Source organism: Oculina patagonica, chromosome 13, assembly GCF_052425735.1.
Source record: "Oculina patagonica isolate OP01 chromosome 13, crgOcupat, whole genome shotgun sequence".
In the NCBI taxonomy this organism is placed as follows: Eukaryota; Metazoa; Cnidaria; class Anthozoa; order Scleractinia; family Oculinidae; genus Oculina; species Oculina patagonica.
Window position 1 is genome coordinate 25563134 of NC_135770.1, and position 23594 is coordinate 25586727.

At 37.2% G+C, this 23594-nt stretch overlaps 2 protein-coding genes across 2 annotated transcripts; both read left to right on the plus strand.

Moving 5' to 3' along the window:
• The first annotated feature begins 469 nt into the window (after positions 1–469).
• On the plus strand, positions 470–9224 carry LOC144636377 (uncharacterized). The gene is made up of 7 exons (XM_078495573.1): positions 470–653; positions 1856–1982; positions 2312–2584; positions 4073–4212; positions 5120–5228; positions 6956–7252; positions 8205–9224. Exons 1-7 carry the CDS (start codon positions 611–613, stop codon positions 8413–8415), a joined length of 1200 nt encoding a protein of 399 aa, XP_078351699.1. The 5' UTR covers positions 470–610; the 3' UTR covers positions 8416–9224.
• Positions 9225–11155: 1931 nt separating this feature from the next.
• LOC144636379 (uncharacterized) lies at positions 11156–23456 on the plus strand. The gene is made up of 7 exons (XM_078495575.1): positions 11156–11307; positions 13266–13398; positions 15957–16235; positions 16860–16999; positions 18146–18263; positions 19394–19684; positions 22303–23456. Exons 1-7 carry the CDS (start codon positions 11262–11264, stop codon positions 22487–22489), a joined length of 1194 nt encoding a protein of 397 aa, XP_078351701.1. The 5' UTR covers positions 11156–11261; the 3' UTR covers positions 22490–23456.
• The last annotated feature ends 138 nt before the right edge of the window (positions 23457–23594 follow it).

The window sequence follows — 23594 nt, forward strand, 5'->3', positions numbered from 1 at the left end:
TTGGGTGATTCGCAGGCTGTATTTCTTTAGTTAATTTTTTGGTTCATTTTTAAGGCTATTGACAAATAATGATCTGAAGGTATATTTTCATACGGTAAAAGGGTTTACCGTTGTTATGATATCATGGTAATGAAGCCACAAGACCGCATGCAGTCTTGTTCATAATATCATTCAAGAGACTCACTCGACAAATTATCATGAAACAAAGCAAATATCACGCAATGTACGGAAACGTTGGTGGAATCATTCTCATTTCATGACTTGAAACACGTTACAAGAGATAAAAAGGAAAGTGATCGATAAAATCCAAATTGATATGAAATACACGATTATTTCTTACTTTATTTTCGCCCCTTAAGGGACATTCATTATTTAACTATGTTCGGCATCATTGATCTTATTGGCTTTTTAAGCGATGTTTTCAGTTGCCTCATTGGATTTCCATTGCTAAACAGGCGTGGGATATTTGCATAACTGATGTTGTTGATCAACAACATAGAGATCAACTACTGTTGTCGTTTTCGTTCACAGCTTCAAAATTCTACTTCGAGACACAAACTCAGTACAGTTAGGTTAATTTATGTTTTGAGTTCGATTGTTAAATAACATAATGGGAGGCGCAGTGGTTCTTACAGGTGTGATATTCGTAATAGGTGAGTTACATGGTGTTTAGTTGAGAGGGTTTATTTGAGTACAGAACAGTGCTTTCATTGCCTTGTGTTCGTTATGTCAGAAGAAAAGGCTAAATGTCGGGCCAAACAACACATATTCAGCGAGTGATTTTAGAATAATACTGGCACTAGTATGTTTGATTGAGTTCTGTGTTAATGTTAACACCGGTTTAATTAACTATTTTGCACCGAAACAAATGAATATTTACTGGCTTACATGGAAGCTCAATGCTAAAGTGACGTCGAACTTAGGCATCCAGAAAAATGAATCTGCGAATGACTCGAAGAAACACACACGTTCAAATCTCAGATTTTTATTCGTTAACGTTCTAACATATAACTAGAGGTCAGGTCCAAAGGTTGGAGTGTAGTTAGCTTGCCTAGCAGCCGCAAGCTATGTGGAAGGCATAATAATAACATGCAGTATTTGTTTACGCGCAGTTCAATTTATGGGAGTGCTACTCCTTCCTCGCGCGCGGTGGGTGTTTCACGCGAGTAACCCTTTCACGAAAGTGAGAACAGGAGTCACACTGAGTGGAGTAGCAAGGACTGGACGCGTAGCGCGAACAACAAAAACAACCATTTTATTTTGCCAAAAATAAATAGAAATAATAATACCATAAAATAAATTAACTAAAATAAGCAAAAAATACCCAAAATAGAAACAAACTAAACGAGCTGAGTAAAAAAAGTAAGTAAAAAAAGAGGTAATTGAGTGCACTGTAACTGAGTATATATAAATGGTAATTTAGATAAAAAGTAGAAATAACTAAAAGTGGCTATAAGCCACTAAACTCGGAAAAGTTATTATGAAACAAGAATCGAAAACAACAAACTGACAAATAAAGGTTTTTAATATAAATATTTTATTTTTCCAATTTTTTTTTTTTCTTTTTTTTTATCAAATTTACAGCAGGAAATTTTTTTTTTTTTTTTTTTTTTTTTTTTTTAATAAAAAAAAAAAAAAAAAAAATAAAAAAGGAACAGGAAAAAAAGAGAAAAAAAAGACAGTACCAGTTAGTGAGAGAACAAAAATGTTAAACGTGCGCGATGATTGAATGTAAATTAGGTCGGCAATGAAACGTAACCTATTAATCACACGGAGGAAAATAATGTAAATTTTTCACGGTCCATACATCTTTTATTTACTAAAAAAAACGTTTTATGACATTTATCTACCCTAGTGCTAGTTGGCCAGGTATGCGGTCAAGATATCGGGAATTGCAATCGGACAGCGTTCACAACTGGAGGACAACAGTGCCAGAGAATCATGATGACGAACTTGAAAAACAACTCCAGCTTAAGTTGCAGGTTTGATCTCTTTTCCATGTCTTTATAGTTATTTCGTTAGACAGTATTTTCCCTAAAAGCCTGGGGGAGAGTGTGTGTCAGTCGGGATGGCGGTGGAGTATGCAGGTCAGATAGTGTTCGCGTTAGATTTAAACTTCTGAAACCTCAAAACCATTGCATCGGTGATGATCCATGAATTTATTGTCTTTTTTGGAAGGAAAATCAAAACATAAGTTGCAGAGATTGCCCACACACAACCATACAGTATCTCCTTTATGGGACTCCAATTTTATCAGTATTACTGTTAAAAAATTTAAATGGTTGATATTTTTCTTGCTTTCTTTTCCTAGCGATGAGTACACGAAACAATCGTCCTGCTTGTCCAGTCATGTTACCAACTGCGTGAAAAATACTGAGCTCAGCTTTGCTGCAGGCGAAATAGTCAAGCTGCTCTCCTTGTTGCTGTACCACTGCGGATCGTTCAATTTTGATATTGCAAAAATCAACCCGATTGTCCTCGGCTTTGTCCAGTGTGACGCAGCTGATCTGAACGAAACATTGACCTGCTGGGATGATTTCCGATCTACCTTTAACACGAGTAGGAATGATTCCTCGTTATGCCGGTAAGCTGTTACGTTACTTCATAGGTTTCGGGATAGCAACTTGAAGGCAAGCATGGCTGAGTGGTTTGGGGCACTGGTGTTGTGATCCGGAGGTCCCGGGTTCAAGACCTGTCCCTGCCACTAGCTGGATTTGTTTCTCGGTTGTTCCAGAGTTCAAATCCACGATCACGCTTTTTTATAGCCAACTGTTCTGCCTCCTGGCAGTTGGGATTTTTAACCTTGTTATGTTCATTTAAATATTTAATAATAACATAAATAAAAATAAATGTGTTTATAGTGGTCATGCACTTAGCTTCATATCTCAACGAGATAGCTAGTTTACAGGCATGCCACTGAAACAGAGGAAACAAATAATTTATAAATGAACATAACAGGGTTAAAAATCCCAACTGGCTGGAGGCAGACCAGTTGGCTATATACAAAGCGTGGTCGAGGATTTGAACTCGGGACAACCGAGAAACAAATCCAGCTAGTGGCAAGGGCAGGCCTCGAACCGGTGACCTCCGGATAACAACACCAGCGCCTAAACCACTCGGCCACGCTTGCCTCCTCTGTTTCCTCTGTTTCAGTGGCATGCCTGTAAACTAGCTATCTCGCAGAGATATGAAGCTAAGTGCATGACCACTATAAACAACATTTTTTTCTAACTTCTCTCAGTTACGATACACTGACTGTAAGAATAATAATAAGACAGGAACAATCCATTGAGGAACTTTTGCAAGTCAAACACCTTTTTTTGTCTTTATGTTTGTATTTGAATTTCATTTCTAGGGACTTCAAGGAGTTTAATTTCTTTTAGCATGTTATAATTTATAGATTTAGCTGCCGTTATACTACAGTAGTTGTATTTTAGTTTTGGGAAATTATCAACCGTAGATTTATTTCGATTATTTCATATTCTCTTGGTTACTGAATTTATTAAGACAGCAATCTATATCAGATTAACATCGATCAGCTGATCGGTTTCTCAGGATTAATACACAGCTATTTCAATTTACGTTGTCAGATCAAAGTTTAAAGCTTAAAGACAAGACCGAATGGTGGTTTGGGTATTTACTAGAACTTTGCATATTGGCCTATAGGAAATATACAATTTTGTATTTTTGCACGTGTAGAATTCATGAATTTGTTTCCTCTCAGGAGGCCTTTTCTGTAGCTTTCTTGCACTGTCGAGCAGCTTTGAGTTTTGAAAACTCTTTTAAAATTTAGTGTGGCTAAAAGTACCTTGTTTCCACATGTCTGCAGAGAAAGAAAACGTGCAAATTCGCGTTTGTCATGTCGTTATATCTCATAAGTATTCAGCACGTGCAGTTGCTGTCTATTTCTACCAAACTACCTATCGGTCTTGTCTTTAAGCTTTGGTCGGACAGCGTTAATTGAAGTAGCTGTATACAGAGATAAAAGGTGAACATAACCGAAGACATAAATTAGCATTTGTACAACTTCAAATGCGAAAATTCATGTATCATTAAACCTTTTTTATTACAGAAAATTTGCTAAAGGCAAAGAAAAATGTACCGACATTGCTAGAAGGGCGTGTCCAGGTATTTGTGAGTACATCACCAAAGATGAGTACAATCCCTTCTGCAGCAACACAATGGATCCTGCTGACACGTCCAACTTCTTTGGTAGGCTGAGTAAATACGTGATATATTTAACTCTTCAACATTACTGACGCTGCAACACTGTGATTTGCGGCATTACTGATAAAACATTCAAATCATGTTACAACCATGGTCACACGGTTTTGTACACGTTGGCGAGGCTTGGAGGGGAGATAAGCATGAATACAAAAGAAAGTCTATTACACTGCTCTGCAAAGCCTCAAGTACTGGATCAACAAGAGGATCCATATAGGCTTTTTCAATGCCACACGCCACCACCTTTTTAGGCTCTTTCCCGCCAACCCGCCTCAGGAAAGTCTTGCTCAGCCCAATCCCATCTGCTTATAAAACGGACCTGTTTAAAACTTTAGACTATCTTTGGTGTTGAAAGCAAGGAATTGTCACGCCTTAAACGAGTCTTGCTACCCAACGATATCGAATAAAAGTGAGTCGAATGACTTTTCCTGTCTGCTACTTGCCACAGTCAATCACATTTCTCGTATAGTGAACGATGCAAGTCAAACTATTTATTTAGTAGAAACGCGTTCGCAACTGGAGCAATGTGCTCGCTTCAAACAAGATCGTGTAACTGAGGTCATGTTACTTGCCGTTTTTCATCCCACATACCGCCATCAATTACAAACCCCCACCACCCTCCCCCCCCCCCCCAATAAAAAAAACGTATCCAGCCCATGAAATTTCTCTTATCCCGCATCACTCCTTGATTTTAAGCCCCATTCTACATCCTGACGAACCTATTGACTTCATTTCGGAAAGCGTTCTCCTCCTAAGTTTTGTCCACACATTCCATGCGCTGGCTTCAAACGTATATAATTTACAGTAGCTACGAATGACTTGCACCTTGCAATGATACTTCTCAACTTCGTTACTTTGTCTGTTTTTAAATCCATGCACTCTGTTTAATTTTTAGATTGTATACAGTCTCTTGGATGTTCCAACAAAGTTGTTTACGAGAATGCGATCAAGTGCGAAAAGTTGAGTTTCGAAGACTTTGCTAAAAGCTCAGCACCAATTTGCAGGTAAGAGGATTTTAATCCTTTTAACATGCTAAGCGCGGATTATTCCGGGATTTGGAGAAATGGCCATTCTGCCACTTATGACGTCACCAATTTACACGTCAGCAGATTTTTGTGATTTGCATCTTATAGAGTTGGTTTTTTTTTTCCCCAGGTTTTCCTTTTTCAATTTTTTGCTTCCGACAGGGCTAATCGAAAAAAAATTTTTTTTTTTGTAAATTTGGTCAAAAAAGGCCAAAAATTTTTTTTTTTTTTGGTTTTTTTATTAAATAAAAATTTTTAGGGAGGAAAAAGGGGGGAAAAAAAAAAAAAAAAAAAAAAAAAAAAAAGAAAAAAAAAAAAAAAAAAAAAAGGAAAAAAAAAAAAAAAAGAAAAAAAAGCCCGCCAAAAAAAAAAAATTTTTTATTTGGCAAAAAAATAAATTTCCCTTTTTTTTTTTTCAACGATACAAGAAAAAAAAAAAAAAAAGAAAAAGGAAAAAAAAAAAAAAAAAAAGGAAAAAGGGGGGGGGAAAAACAGTTCCAAACATTTAAAAATTTTGTTGTTTTGATATAAAATCTGGTATTAATTTTCGCGGGTTTAAATTTCGCGCAATGTTTTTTTCATGCATACTAAATTTCGCGATTATTTTAAAATCGCAAAAATCGCGAAAATTAGTACTCGCGAAAATTAGTTAGAATAAGGTACACTGAACAGCAATGCGATATAATGTTTTTGAAGATCGGAATGAATATCACGTGACAGTGACATCACACAAGATTTAGCTCCAAAAGAAATGAAGGCTAAAGGCTTTCATTTAACATCAAAATAGTATTAAATTTATTTAAAGAAGTCCTATCGTTATTTTGCACATAAATTATACCATCTAAATAGAAATTCCAAGATATTTCGAGATTCCTTTTGTAGATTTTGATGAAACCCGCAGATCTGAAGGCAAACACCTCGTGGTAGACCTAGTGTGGAGGATTTTGAGGGAAAATGCGTTTAAGGGCTAAAATTTGATTCTTAGCTAAAACAAGTGTGACGTCACTGTCACGTGATATTGCAGTTTAGTCTATACCGGTAGGTGTAATCCATTTGATACAATGGATATGTCATTGACCTTAAGCGCTTCAGGTATTAGCACTTATGTCCAGGATTGAACGCAAGTATTGTTTAATAAGTACTTCATGTTTAACTGTGTTATTTGACATTTCCATATTACTTCATAGTTGACAAATTTTGGTGTGTTTGGTGAACTTTTATTAATGGGGACACTTTGTGATGGCTGTCACGAGGAACGTGAATCTCATTAGCGTTCAATCCTGGACCTATCTTGGTATCAGGGGTTCAAAGTTAGTAGGTATTGTTAGAAAAATACTGGGTCGAGCCACCTTAAGAGTACATGTACAGAATGTATTGCTGTGTAATGTAGTCTTTTTAAAATCGCAGAGCCTTTGACATTTTGATTTGAGGTGGGGTTTGCGAGGGCGTCACAGAAACGGTATTGAAGGATGGGTATGGTTTGAAGGGCTTGCATGTATTTCAAATCGTAAAACAACTTATTAAAAGTAATAATTGTGGAAGGCTGTATAAGTGGTGGGATTGAGGAAAATGCAGTCGCGTCTTCTTTGTGAGAAAGGAGAGGGTTAAAAAACTGGAAGGCACTCACAGAAAATCATTACTAACATATGCGCATTGTAACGTACAAAATGTGTGTAAAATTACTAATTAAGGAAATTTTTCCATAGTGTTGAGTTAAACAAGAACAAAGATTGCTTAAGACAGAACTTGGTAAGCGAATGTCCCGCCATGCAAAAGAACGATGCCATTTTTGATGACGTGGTGAAAACGCTTCGTTCAACTCTGATGACCCAGCAGTTCTTTTGTGATCCAGTAACATTGAACAAGGCTTCGCTCCATAGAGAAGCTGTGACCACAGCCGATTGTGAGCCACAGTTTTTCACGGATGTCGAGACTGAGTGCGCTAAGCCATTCAGAAAAATATACGCTGAGGCGACGGAGAAGAAATCAGCAGAAGTTTGCAGGTGAGTATGGATGGGCATGGGATATTATTATTATTATTATTATTATTATTATTATTATTATTAATATTATCATCATTATTATTACTTGTACGTTAAAAGGATGAAAGATTGCATCTGATGTCAGTAACGATCTTGAAACTTGAACAATAGTTAATTCCCCAACAGCCCCTCAAAGACAGGACACACTCAATTTGTGATTTTGCACAGAGAGAAGTATATTACAAAGTAATAATAAAAGTGAAAACGATATACGAAGCGAATAATAAACCTCTCTGCCACCCTCATGCAGAGCCCGGGGTGGTTAGGTGGGAAAGCAATCTGGTAGAACGCGTCACTAACGAACGAATAACAAAAGTGAAACATGCATGAAAAAAAGAGATCCCCATACTAGAAAGGGTAGGAGCCGCTGCGCAATTAATCTGTTTTAGCACGTGCATGCCCAAAAGGGGGGGGGGGGGGCAAATTGTTAACGCTCATTGCTGTGCTAAATCACAGTGGCCATATATAACGTTCAAACTAAGTCAATCATATTTTAAAGCAGGATACGGAAAAATTAGAGAGTTCGATAAAAGCGTTCCCAGCTGATTTTGGTTTTAATTAGTATTTTCTTGACCGCACATTCTCCTTGATTGAATTTTGACCGTGACAAACGCAGGCGTTTGCTCAAAAGAAAAATCGGGGTCACTCGCTTCTTTTCAGAGACAACGGGTGTGGAAAAATACTCTTGTCTTTTTTAATTGCCTTCTTAATTCAGCAAGGTTTCAGTGGTTTTCAGTTAAAATACTTTTATGTATTTTCAAGGGATGAGCTAATGAGTGATGTCGACGTGGTGGTTTCCTGCATTTCTAGTATTAACTCATTATATGACTGTAGGAAAAGGTGTAATGTCCTCAAGGTTGACACTTTTAGTTTCTTTTGTGTGCTTAACGGTGGGTGTCCACTTTATTTTCAGCGCCTTTGCCGAAGCCAAGAAGTGTCTTAACAAAGCGCACGAAGGCAAATGTAATTTCGATGAAAGCACCCAAAAGGCAGCCATGTTTGATGAAGACAATCCATTTTGTGAAAGTGGAAAAGATCCACAGAAAAGTGGAGTAAGCTGGGCACAAGCAACAATACTAGAAGTGTTTATTTCCAGCATGGTGGTGCTTTTTGCTGTACCTTGAGAACAACACTAGCTGTATCGGTTTAGCCATATAGGGCTGGACTGAAAGCAATGTAAATAGTGCACGTTAGGTGTCAGGAGAATGTTTCGAGCGTGATACCTACAGGCATGGAAATGGAATTCAATCCAAAATTATGCACCTCCTTTTGAAACGAAACAAAAATTGAGCTATGTCACGAGCAACAGACAATGGTAAATGGTCTAAAAAGTATAAAATCTCTAATGGGCCTTGTGCTCATGTAAGGCAGTGTGCGAATTATCTAGTTTGTTGTGACAAAAACAAGGAGTGTAGAAAAGGCATCCATAACAGCAATTTTTAATCGCATTATTAAATAACCAAACGTTTTTAACGAAATAATCAACACTACTTACAGCAAACAAACGCTTGTACAATTGTTGAACACTTTTAATAACCATGTGTGCTTTATTGGTGATAGAACAATCCTGTATTGACAGGGCCGTAACTAGCAAGAGGCAAGACGAGGGACTTGCCTCGTATAGATTTCAACCACAAATAAAAACAAGAATAAGTTTAGTTGAGAAAATACTCCCCAGTTAAACAAAATGGATTTTTCTGAAAAGTTACCTTACGAAAAATGTTGAAAAATGAGTTTCAGGGCTTCTAGATTTCAACATTTTCTAGGGGCATGACCCAAGACCCCCCTCCAACCCCCCCCCCCCCCCCCCCCCCTAGCTAGATCTTGCCTCGTCTATGCCTAAAGGCTGGTGCTACGGCCCTGATTGGGGAAAAAATGTTAGAAAATACAAATGACACTAAGTAATAAAGACGTATCTGTTCGATAAACACTCTGTAAGTTTGCTTTTTATCTTTTTTTATTTGTTACGTATTGTAATTCACCAAGAGTGCTCCTGGCTACGCCTATTTTCTGGTACTGTATCTGTCGATTTTCAAGTTAATCATTTTATATAAATACATGAACTAAATGATTGAAAAAAAAATTCTGACAAAATCCTTTTCAGACTACAATACATGTATTCTATTGCGATAGATCAGGAAACTTTCAAAACTAAAAAGGATAAGGCGTCGTGTTAGCTACCCGAAAGAAAAAAAAAAGCAGTGACCCCCCTGTAAGCTGTTTTTGGGTAAGGGCCACAATTATTTGACTCAAAAAAAATGGGGGTGGGCCGATATTTTTGAGCTTTTAAGCCGGAGAGGGTCACAAATTCTTGGGCAAAGTGTTTCTAAGCTTAGAGGACCTCCCTTACCCCCTCAACCTCCCCTCCCCTTTTCCCCTTACCTTACCTTTCCCTCCCCATCCGCCTTACCGGTACTGTTTGAAACAAGAAGCCTCTGTTATGTGTCAACTGGTTCAATGTTTTAAACAATGCTGTACCATAGCAAAGTACTAGTAGTATACAGGTTTTGTAGACGTCAGCTACCTTTTGAATATGATTAATCGTCAGACGGAATAGCTTTTATTACAATTGAGCCTGCAATTATATAATGGGATAATATTAAAAAAAGAAGAAGAAGAAGAAGAAGAAGAAGAAGAAGAAGAAGAAGAAGAAGAAGAAGAAGAAGAAGAAGAAGTCATGCGAAAGAGGCGAAAGGATCGACACATCGGTTAAAACAATGCAAGACAGATCATTGCACTTATATATCGGAAAAGCATTTTTTTTCTGCCATGTAAATTTTGTTTCAACTTTTATAATATCACATACAGTATTGGTAAGTTAAGGATCGTATATTCATATTAAATACCCTTTTTTGCTTTATAGAGGAAACGTTATCCCTGTCAGGAGACGGGTACGGGGGTGGCCATAAAAAGGTTACCGCTGTTGCCAGTGTTAGTATTTCTCTGTGTATTAACTAAAAAATACCCTAACACGTGATCTTCCCTAGTGCTTCACACAACCTTTGCTTTTTAATTTAAGAAACACAAGTGAAAAAAACTTGAAGGCGACAGACGGCTGAATTGTTAAATTGTTCCGATTTGAGTGAAGGCTTTCAAGTGAATCGCTTGCTAGAGTATTCTATTATGGTGTTGCCAAGTTGATTTATGAAACAGCCCAACTATTTTAAGTATAACCCATTTGCAAATGACGCAATGTGTCGCGAGTGGTATTATGTATTGTTAGTTTGGACTAGTTACACAGATAGCAAGACATAAATCAAAAGAACCGCCTTATTTATAGCCACCTTAGCAACGAGTATTTCTTTTTATTCATGATTTGTAGTCAACTGACTCGTTTTCAACATTGACCCTGTTTTATTTTGTCAGAGCACTTTTGAAGGTCGTTGAGATTTCTGGTGAAACTTAGTTAACTTAGTTAACTCTCGAATACGTCAGCTGCTTCGATCGAAAATGGCCGATTTATGTGTCATAACTTGTCAAGGTTAAATTCTTTTGCGTTTACGCATTGCAAGTTGTTTGTAATGCAAAAACCTATTCATCCATGCCATGCTACCAAGCGAGTAATCTGACATTTGACCAACATTCAGTTCATATTTTTACCTTTAAGTGTTGCATTTTTATTGAGAAACAACGCAATCCACAAATCACTGAAAAATCATGAGCAACTATGGCTAACATCATTACTATTATAGAATCTAGATATATACGTATGGTAAACGATTTTATTGCCTTCATGGTAATCTTTCAAATGGCACAACAGCGATGTAGTTTCTAGAAGGTCTCCCGCACGTCGTATGAAAATTATGCCTTTGTTTTGAGTCATTGAATCGATGTCAAAACAAATTTGCATACATGCCTCGTCGCATAAATAATCTACCACAACGTCAGAGACACAATATTATTATTTATACACTGAAGTTTCGATCCAAACAAGTTGCGATCTTAGCCTGTTATCTTAACAACCTACAATATGAACGGAGTCTTCAAAGTGATTGCGCTGGTGATGTCAATGACAGGTGGGTTTATATAATTCATGAGATGTTTTGCAGCAAATATGAAAAACATTTTCCGTATAATCAAATCGAAATTGCGAACGACTGCAGAATGCCTCGTAAAGCTGACTTTACAACCCTTCTAGCTACACTCGGGTACATATTAAAAATGAAAACTATTTCTCTTCGAATAAGCCGGTAGCTTATCAGTTGCTTTGTCGAGTAAGTGTGGCTTTACATGCATAAAGAGACGGAAAGAAGCCGTAACTGGCATTGTGACTTATTTGTGACTACCCCGTCGGAGGAAGTATATTAAATTCCGTTATTTTAGAATATTCCGTTTCAATTTCGATGTTTTCTGCAGTTAGATTTACAATTATTGCTGCAATATTTAGTATCATATTTTCTGATATTCGTTATCATTAAGTTCTACGTCTTATATTTTTCGTTTCGCGAAAAGCCACGCTCAACGAGGCATGCAGTGACTCACCTATTTACTTCTTCGTGCGTTTTGGCACATAGGAACGCAACAACATCTATACAATAGCGAAGCAAAATATTTTAGAAGAGCGTTCAGTCAAAATAAGTTGTTGTGCTTTATCGATTGTACTGTAAATGCACATTATCACTTATTTAATTCCCAACGGACAAAAAAACAACAGCTCCGTAACGCTCAATAATAAACTTCCATTAGATTTCAAAAGTCGGCAATATTATCATAACAGATAATATATACTATTATCTTTAAAACCCTCTTTTTGGTTCTCCATTGTTGACTTGTCAATGATCTGGTAGACTCGATTTGCTGGCGAATAAAAGTAGAATTGGGGTCATTGGCAATCGATGAATCCATTTTTGAATGCGGATTCTTGCTTCATATTGCATGTCGTTACGAACCTCTCCGTCATAGTCGAAGGGAAACAAAAACGTGTATAATCTCTCTCTCTATGATACAGATACATCATATTGGTGTCCGTATAAAAGAGACTTTGTTTATGTTTTTAAGTCATTACATTGATGTGTCGATATAATGTACTGCATTTTAATTTGAATTTATTTGAAAGGTGCATGAAGATACCCGACTTTGACAAATGGTTACAGAAATAAATCGATTTTCGCCCAGTTTTAAAATCGTCAGATACCTTAACCCTATTCAGACCGGGCTTTTTTGGACCTTCTCAGACCGGGGGGGGGGGCTTCGGAAGCCCCCCCTATCTAACTTCCAGAATATTTATGCAATCACCATGAAACTTATAGGATGTATTGTACGTCCGAAACTCTTTCTTTTGGTATACGTCACGTGGGATGGTGACGTCACATCACGTGACAATTACATCATGATGTCAAAACAGCCGCCATCTTGGATCCGCCATCTTGGATTTCAAAATTTTTCCAAAATGCCAGAAAACCACCCAAAATAATTGCAAAGTACTCAAAATGAATAAAAATGTGCTTTAAACCTGTAAAAATGTAAAAATAATGCCATTTAAGTTGATTTTTATTAACAAAAACACGCAAAATTACAAATTTGGGAAAACATGCCAGTCAAAATGCTGTTGCCATGGTGATGTCAAGTTCCTGACACATCATCCAACCCTACCAATTTGTTGCCAGATAAATTTTAGGAAAACTCAGAAAGTTTGGCAGCGTTTGGTTAAATCTTTAAAAAGTTATAAAAGTTCAAAGTCAGCGCGGGCCTCAAAAGCCCCCCCCCCCCCCCGGTCTGAATAGGGTTAAAATAATTTGGTCAGCCTTGAGCGAAATTTAAACCTAAATCGCTCTATGGCAAGTCTACAAGTAGTTTTAAACAAGATTAATATTTCACTTTTAGTTATAGTCTTCATGACCTAACTCAATGCTCAAAATAGTTTTAAACCAAGTTGATCTTTATAACAAATATGTTTTTTAGTATTTTCTTTGGATGGTAACTGCATTTGCATGTTGAACTCATTCTATTTTTATGACCAATTTTCTTTTACTAGTTGCATTATCAATAAGTCCTGCCGGTGCCGTAAAAATTGGATCTTGTTCCGTAAAACATTTCATATATGGAGGGCAAAGCTGCCAGCGGACAATGATGATCAACTTGAAACGTAATCCTCAAAGACCGTGCAGGTAAATTCATTGAATTGTGTTGTGTTCTTGGGTAAGACACTTAACTAAGCCTCTCTTTATGTGGTGCCTCTCTCTATTTTGAATTATAAATAGCACCGGGAAACTGTTAGGATATTCTCATAAAATGCGGGGAGGAGGAGGGGGCTGGTAGGGGTTGGGGGTTGGTCGGGACAGGGAAAATGGACTCGGCGGCAATGGAATTCTACCCCCTCAGGGGTGGGTGGTGCCTTACATAAGCTCAGTATTAGTATTAGCTCAGTATTTTTTTCTTTAAATTTCCTTTAATTGTAGGAGTTAGTAGCTTTAAGATTTTCATGTATTTTTTAGATACAAGGCACCTCTGGATTCCAGCCTATGAGCTGAATGGGCTACCCCACTTATAAAAGTTCTGCTTTACTTTTACTTCTTTATATAAGTATGTGCGCCGAAAATGTACGGAGAGTACAACAACCACCTCCACTCCCCCCCCCCCCCCCAACCCGGGTTGGACCCCATCCAGGAAAAGTAGCAATACTCTCGACCCATTCATGCAACAGAGCGTTAAGCTGAAAACGGAGTTAAAATAGAATAGAATGATTTTCGACTTTGTATGGAGCCACAAACCTGCGAAAATCAAAAAGTCGACTCTGATAAAATCTAAAAAAGAAGGTGGCTTAGAAATGAAAGATTTCGCTATTTTTGACAAAGCTCTAAAACTAAACTGGGTAAACCGGCTATGTTCAGACCACGACGCTCCATGGAAATATATTCCAACCTCTTTCCTTGCCAACGTCGGTGGCACTTTCTTATTTCAGTGTAACTATGACTGTAAGCTTCTTTGCCTAAGTGAACACCTCCCAAAATTTTACAAAGACATCATAGCCCTCTGGCAGAAAATCACTGTGACTGATCCTCAAAATAAATCTGAGGTACTAGAGCAAGTAATCTGGAACAATAGGTTTCTAATTGTTAATAAAAAATCGATTTATTTTTCACATCAGGCTGGAGTCACGCACATATCAGACTTACTTAACACAGAAAAAAATCACTTTCTATCTTTTAATTCTCTTTGCGAAAAATTCAAGACTAAGTTTAATTTTCTACAGTATTACAGCATCATTCCTGCTTTCCCTCGCTCGTGGAAAAAGCTTTTAAACTCTAACGACCAACTACCCATAAAACCCCTTGATTCAATAAGCGATTCGTTGAGTTGCAAAACTCTCTATGACAAACTGGTATCCTTGGAAAAGCTATCTCCCCCCACAGCAGAAAGGAAACTTATTGAATATGGGGTAGAAAAGAACAATCTGTGTAAGGTTTATCTTTTACCATTTAACGTTACAAAAGAAACCAAAATGATGATGTTCCAGTACAAGATCATTCATCGCATCCTACCTACCAATAGCTTATTACATAAGATGAAGAAAGTTGACTCCCCAACTTGTCCTTTCTGCCCTACCGAGCTCCATACCATCTGGCACCTTTTTATAGAGTGCACTCAAGCAAAATCTTTCTGGGTAGAGTTTCAAGATTGGTATAATGCTCATAGTAGGAAAAGAGTCCATCTTTCGAACTTAGATGTCCTATATGGTATATTGGACTCTACTCGTGGTTGTTTAGCCCTAAACCATCTTATTATATTAGGAAAATACTTTTTATACCGTAACACCGGCCTAAAAAATAAAGTTCAGTTTAACGAGTACATATCCCTCGTTCGCGACAAACTATTATTAGAAAAACATATTGCTATCAAATCCGGTAAATACGATAACTATATCAAGAAATGGAATTTTTTACAAAGCAATTAGTTTCCTTTTGTTTTTGTTTCTCGCTAGATCGTTCATTTTCTTTCGTTTTCTCTCTGTTAATGATTATAGGCAATGTTATTTGTTATTATTTTCTTTCTGCATTGTTAGCCTAAGTGTTGTAATGTTATCCTAAGTGTTGTAATGTTAATAGTATTGACTTTAATAGAGTAATTTTTGTAACTATTTTTTCACACTGTCTAAGCTGTACTGTAAAGTAGCTCCTTTTGTAAAATTAGACATCTATATTTTGTAATCATCGTAATGTTGTATGTTAAATGTTGTAAGTACTTGCAATAAAAAAAATAAATAAAAAAAGAAAAAAAAAAAGAAAACGGAGTTAAGACTTCCTTACCCACAATCCAGTGTTTCAGTTCAAGGGGTCCATGATCGAAACGTCACACTACTCTACTACACCATACTCTGTCAAACGAATGTTCAATTATTGGTGAAGCAATCTTATTTCATGGTAACTTTCCATAGAAGCACTTTTTAAAACAGCTTAGTTGAACAACGCACTGGTCTCGCAGAAGTCATGGGTTTGAATCTCGTTATAGCCTTCTTGTTTTTGTTTTTTCAGGCTAAATTGCTCGTACACTTTGAATTTTATTTCATTTATTTTATTTTTCTACCGCAGTTCTCACACGTTTTTCACATATTTAGCACCTCAAAAATAGAAAAAAAAACTGGGACGGGTTCAGGACCACCTTAGAAAGGAATCTTCAAAAGAGAATCAAAAGTTTTTTTAACCTTATTAAAACTTGTTTCCTCTAGTGAAGAATACGACAAACTCAAAGTGTGCCTTACGACACACGTGACTGATTGCGTGAAGGACGATCCTCTTCTGAAAGGCATGGCAGACCAGATCACCAAGCTACTGTTACTGCAGGCGTACCACTGTGGAGATCAACGAGTTGACACCAGTGATATCAGCCAGTTATTGTGGACTGTCACCAAGTGCCAACCAGAACGTCTGGAGGAGACGTTTCACTGCTGGAAGGACTTCAACTCTACTTTCTATCAGTCAAGGAATAGTCCGTCCAACTTGTGCGAGTAATACTGATTTCTGTTTGTTTGTTTTTTAATTCATCTTATTTTCAAACGCTGGTTTTTTCTGTTACATCACATTAACATGAATTTCTTCCTTGCTTGAACCATGACAGAACTGGTATTTCTGCTGCATTTTCGATTCATTAGGAGTTCCATGTTGAAGAAGTTTACTAAACACAGTCGACACCCAAAATGCTTCGTAAACAGTTATTCAAATATTAACTCTGTCTGAAACTGGGCACGATACTATATCGGACGATCGAATACGTACTAAGTCTTGGTAAAAAAATAGACCTCTTTCATAAATGGCGAGCATAATAATTATTCTTTTGTGCACATGCAAATAAGCCTTCCTAGCCTCGTTTTTGAATAAAAATTCTTTTATTTTTACACATGTTGACGAGGCTAGGAAGGCTAATTTACATGCACATAAAAGACTAACAATTAGACCTGCCATTTATGAAAGATGTCTATAAGATAACAGTTTACTTACTGTGGTTATGAATCAACCCAGCGCTTAATCGCTTCAGCCAAGATCACTTACGACTTTTACTTTACTTTTATTATTTTAGGAATGCGTAAGGAGCCAAAATAATACTAGTAAGTCAAATATTTTATCTGTTTAAGGCCATACGCTGAAGCGAAGAGGGACTGTGCTGAAGTTGCCATGGCAGCGTGCGAAGGACTTTGTAACTACTTAGTTAAAGATGAGTACAATACCTTCTGTTCACCAACTAACGACCCAGCGTCGTATGGCATTACAGCAAGTAAGGTGGATTCGATACTTTGATTAATTAACAATTATTCCATGAGCGCGCGTTGGATATGTGTTTATAAAATAACCAACAAGCGCGTGGCGTGAGCTGGTTATATATAGTTGTCAAATATTCAACAAGCGTGAATAGAATAATAATTTATTTTTGTGTTATATAATTCTATAAACTCGGTTATTGTAAAATTTTCAAGATCACTACGTTACTTAATATTTAATAATGTTATAAAAATGAACTGGACATTGCAGTTTGACCTTAAAACAACGCGATTGCATCTGAAAAGGCGGCAAAATCGTTGGCGCGTTTTTCACTATGCTAACTGAATTGAAGACGTGAAGAAAGCGAACGTCGTCGTAAGTATTCCTCGCTAAATCCCTTATAATCCAAAATAAATTGTAAATTACTTAATTAATATTTTATTTTTTAAAATTATCAAGACTTAGAGAGGCCTTTTTATATTAATCATATTTTATTTTTTTTAACTTAAAGTAAATTGTAATTTATTTAATTTATATTTTACTTTTTAACATTGTCAAGCGCCCTTGAACGTATGGAAAGGGCGCTATACAAATGATTATTATTATTATTATTATTATTATTATTATTATTATTATTATTATTATTATTATTATTATTATTATTATTATAAAGCTGCATGTATACAGCTTTTTTACATTTTCTAAAAGTTGTATCGGTTTTCGGATGTTACCCGATGAATCTCATTGTTTTCAATATTGTTTTTAATTTTGATTTCTTTCGTGGTTTTTGTTGTTCATAACAGGCATTTTTTTCTATTATATGCTTCGTTTCAAACTTTGTGCCGGTGTTAGTTTGTAGAGTTGCTTGTTCTCGTAACCACGAACAAAATTGTTTGATACGTCAATTTCCCATAAAAGGTGCAGTTATTCGCTAATAACCGTACGTTGCGAGTCAATCGAAAGCTATAAATGCAATAACTGAGGTTGAGAATTTACTTAGTCGCGTTGTTTATTCATTCGTTCGTTCGTTCATTCATTCTTTATTTTGTTTGTTTCCTTGTTTATTTACTGATTGATTAAATCATTGATTCATTGATTAATTGTTTGATTGATTGGATGATTGATTGATTGATTGTTTGATCCACCTTGTGTTAACTTACAGAGTGTTCAGTTTTGCACGCGAAATTGGAATGTACCAATTCGGTCATTTACGAAAAGGCGATGGAATGTGAAGATCAAGGAGCCGAGAAGTTCGCCAATGAGAACGATTACAGCTGCAGGTACGAAATTGAATCCTGACTCGAGAAATGGTTAAATATAATGATAAATATTTGAGACTTGTTTTTGCAACTGTTGGGGGAAAGGAGGGAGTAGGAGGTTAGGTAACATAACATCTCGTGAAGGTGAAATGGTCTCTGATTTAAAAAAAAAAAAAAAAGGTTAGTGTAATTTTGGGATTATTCAAGGTTAGCATTTGTATACTTAATAAATACGTGCATGAAAGCTGCTGGTTGCAACCAGAAGAGACGCTTTGTCCATCGACTTTATTGAAAGGCACTTTTCAAGTGGCAATTGCTAATATATCGCTGTGATCGTTAAGCGATGCATTTCATTGACGTTTATACAGTCGAGCCCTAATAATACGGACAAGGTAAACACTATCAGGACCGTAACTAGCAAGAGACAAGACGAGGCACTTACCGCGTCTAGAATTTTATCCAAAATTAAAAACAAAATATGTTTTGTTGGGTAAAATAATCCCTAGTTGAACAAAATTAATTTTCGCAAGAAAAGCCTCATGAATAATGTCTCTTAAAAAGTTTCAGAGCTTCTAGATTTCAACATGTTTGGGAGGGCATGTCCCCAGGAACCCCTAACAAGATCTTGCCTCGTCGTCTATGGCAAAGGTCTGGTTGCGGCTCTGACTATAAACGAATTACTATAGGGCATCCAGCACACAGGGGGCATAACCAATGTCCGTCAGTAAAAACAAATGTCCGCATATACGTTGAACCACCTGTATTCACTTCTTTTTAAAGTGTAAAGTAGTTCACTGAAAACACTTTAAATTATAGTGGAGTTCCTATTTCTCGAACCCTCCATAACTCAAACCAAAGTTGATTCCTTCGGGTTTATTTCAATCAGTCAAACATTGCAATTTTTTTCTCGATTTCTCGAGCCAATTTTCGTTTCCCTTGGATGAGAAGTTCGAGTGTTATGCGGACTCCTTCATTGGCAATACTTTCAGAACAAAATCATTTGCATCGAATTGTAATTTTATAGCGATTGAGAAAAGGATCACTAATATATCTATATGAGTACTTTTTCTGAATAATTATTTAACACATTAACTGATCTTATCCTGTCTGTGTTGCAAAAAAATGAAAGGAATTAATTGTGTTTCTTTCAGCGACGAGAAGACTCGAAACAGAAAATGCTTAGAGGAAGGCCTTAACAACACTTGCACGTCAAACATTCTACTCTTGAATGAAACCGAAAGAGCTCTCAAGGGAACGTTAACCAATGAACGAATGTTTTGCAAAAACGTGAGCCTGGATACAAACTCCCTTGACGAAGACGTGAAACTACTTGCTGACTGTCGACCTGAGTTCTTTGATGAAGCAGAAAAGTGTGCAAAGCCATTTCGCGACAACTTCCAGACCACAACCTCGGCAAACAAAATAAGTGATGACATGTGCAGGTGTGTATGACCCGTTTGTTTGCTTGTTTAAATTTCTATTAGTTTTAATTAAAGATCGTTGCTTAAAACAGTGAGAATTGATATTGGTCAACCACGCTCTCCCATGAACTCTTCCATGAACTATTTTCTGACAATCCACTGATGCTTCATTAAGATGTCCCTTAATTGTTCAAGTGTTCCTTATTGGTCTTTATACCATTGTAACTTGTTGACGCTTTGAGTAGAAAATTAACCCTATTCAGACAGGGAGGGGGGGGGGGGGGGGCTTTTGGGGCCCGCGGTGACTTTGAACTCTTATAACTTTGTTAAGATTCAACCAAACGCTGCCAAACTTCCTGACTTTTCCTAAAATTTATCTGGCAATAATTTAGTAGGGTTGCATGATGTGTCAGGAACTTGACATCGCCATGGCAACGGCATTTTGACAGCCATGTTTTCCCAAATTTGTAATTTTGCGTGTTTCTGTTAATAAAAATTAACTTTGATGGAATTATTTTTACATTTTTACGGTTTTAAAGCATATTTTTATTGATTTTGAGTACTTTATAGTAATTTTGGGTGGTTTTCTGGCATTTTTTAAAAAAATTTGAAATCCAAGATGGGGGATCCAAGATGGCGGCTGTTTGGACATCATGATGTAATTGTCACGTGATGTGACGTCACCATCCCACGTGACGTATACCAAAATAAAGATGTTCGGACATACAATACATCCTATAAGTTCCATTGTGACTGTGCTTCCCCCCCCCCCCCCCGGTCTGAGAAGGTCAAAAAAAGCCCGGTCTGAATAGGGTTAATAATAAAACCCACATGTAACTAAGGCCAGGAACTTATACAGTCGAAGCTCTCTTAACAGACACTCTCGTAAGCGGACAGCTCTACTAACGGCCGCCTTGTTTGAAACCCCGTTTTAACTCCCATACAAACTCTGTAATTTTATATTCTCGTAAGCGGACATTCCCGTAAGCGGCCGCGGACACTTTCAGAGATTACGACTAGGACTTTTTTCTTTTTCTTTAAAGCTCTCGTAAGCGGACACCCCAAAGAAAATCCTATTAACGACCTCTGTATCTTTCTTTTATCAATCAACTTAACATCGCCGTTCGTCACAATGATTTTACAGTAATTACAGTACCCAGGGCCGTAACCAAACCTTTGCCATAGACGAGGCAAGATCTTGCTGAGGGTTCTGGGGGCATTCCCTCCAGAAGTTTGTAATCTAGAAGCTCTAATTTTCTGTCAGAGACATTTTTCATAAGGGGGTTCTTGAGAAAAATCAACCTTGTTCAACTGAGGATTATTTGTTTGTCATTTTGGGTAAAAATTTAGACGCGGCAAGTGCCTCGTCTTCCCTCTTGCTAGTTAAGGCCCTTGTACCATATTTCAGTGTATGTTTTGTCGTCATCCACGTCCGTCCGGCTATTGTTAGCTGGGCAAGCTCCTGTAAGCGGCCATCTATCCCGTACACCTCTAGTGGCCGCTTACGAGAACCATTCTCGTAAGCGGCCAGCTCCAGTTACGGACACTTTTTTCGCGTCCCGAGGGTGTCCGCTTACGAGAGCTTCGACTGTATTACGAAGCTACAATCCACGCCGTAATTCCTCGGGACACTCATTTTAACAACAGTAACGTGATATTTCGTTAAAATGGAACCCCCTCCCCCGCCCCCTTCCCCCCAAAGCAATGTTGTCAAATGGACTGTAACAGGAGCAGAACGGGAGACATTGTTTTTTTTTCAAGCTACGCAACATTGTAACGGGGCAGAGGGGTCAGGGTACTTGCTAATTCCCCCCCCCCCCCCCCGTTCCAGGTGCAGAAAACGGCAAGTGTCCCAAGAATTGTGTCTTGGATTGTAATTATCGTATTAACAGAGCTAAGTCGGTTTGTACCTCGGTCGCATCCCCTGCCGAACACCAATTTTGCTGAAAGTAAGTGACAAAACTGATCGACACTGAGAACATTCATACTGACAGCCAAAGACGAGCGACAACAACAACAACAACAACAACAACAATAACAACAACAACAACAACTTTATTTGCACCCTTTACATTCAATTAAATTAACAATACAATAATAATAAAAATAAAGTAAAGTGCATGGCTGCCCAGAATGACCACGATTGGCTAACAAGATTGGGCAGCCATACTTAGTTTTTATTACAATAATTTATAAAAAGGTCAGGTATACTTAACATTTACATAGCAAACTATACAACACACAAACACACAAAAACAAAACTAAGTACGCTTAAAGAAAAATTAATGGAAAAAAAGATGGAAAATGAAGTATACGGACAGGTTAACTAGCAGAGTTAAATCTAGAGTTATAAATATGAAAGGTTCAGTTAATAGCTTGTAATAATGCTTAATTTATATTTTTTCTTAAATTGTTTAAGTGACAGAAGCTTAATGTCATCACTGATCGATAGCATTACAGATTTTAGCGCCCTGATATCTAATATTAAAGATTCCATAATTTGGTCTGGTTTTGGGTAAAGCATAAGTCATTCTAGAGGAAAATCTTGTATTGTAACCATGAGTTTCTTTTGCCGAAGTGAAAAAAACCACTCCTACCAGCATTTTAGCTCTAAGTATGTGTGTTCTTGTCCTCAACAGCGAATACCAGACTGCCAGAGAGTGTATCAACAAGGCTCGAGAAGATTTGTGCTTCTTTGGATCGGAAATTCTCGGCATCACTTCAAGTATAGATAACCCGTTTTGTCCGTCTGAAGCAACTAAGAAAAGTATGAGTATAGTGCTTCAGTTTGTTACCAGTATCATCTCAATTTTGTTGTTTTTCTAGATAAAGGTATATTTGAAAAAGTAGTGAATTACACCAGCACCGTATATTAAAAAGCGTATGTATTGTCATGCGTAGAATTAGCACTAGCTACGAAACAAAATTTCACTACCTAGGAAATGAAGCTTTGTAAGACATTAACATATGGCTTACACTAAGGCTTTTGTCCAAAGCGAACGAGAAAAGGACTAGAACTATAAGGTGCATCACGGTCATAACAAGTGTTCCCGAGGACCTACCAACTATTTTATGGGGAAAGCTCAGGGTGGGAGTACAGAGGAATTCACTTATCTTATGAACCATTCACTGCTCAAGAAATAACATACTGAAGGCTTGAAACCTGGTGTTCAGTTTTTGCACCTTGTATGGTTGGGCTATTCAAGCAAGACACCATCTTTAAAAGTGGTGCACCGGGGGGCGGAGTATCGAAAAGGGAATTACCACCTTTTTGCGGCACAGTAGGTCCTTTCCGAGCACAATTGTTAAGACCACTTCCCTAACTTTGTATGAAATTTGTTTCATTCGTGCCTGTTGTCCGTATTATAAGCAGGTTGGTTTCGATGAAAATGCTTTGATCTTAAAGCAAGGTAAAATTTTACGAAGCGTCCGTAAAGCAGGTTCATATGTGTGGTACATTTTTTCAGAACGTTAATTTTGTTGACAAATAAAAATAGTCAGTGACCAGCATAAGTTGTATCCGTCTTGTTGTATTAAAGGTACTAATATCTTTATATTAATTAGTAGCTAACAGAAGACAATAACCCTTGTCGTATTTACGACAGACTAGTTCGTTTCACCACCAATCCTCGCTTTCGAAGCTGGCAAAGTGGAAAAAAAAAGGGAACACTTGCGTAAACGAGGCTTGGTGGTGAATGTTGAGCATAAGACGTTATCGTGCATAAGGCTTATTAATGGAACTAGAGTTAGATAGATTTTCTTCAGAGAACAATAAACTTCACGTTTTATTTGTTCCAAGTATCCATCGTTGCTTTTAAGTACTTAAGAGATTTATTCTTAGCGATTACAGTATTTTATTACAAACTGAAAGCCACTAACTCGATTAGTAAATAACTGAAATAGCTTGGAACATTTATTGGACTGATGAAGG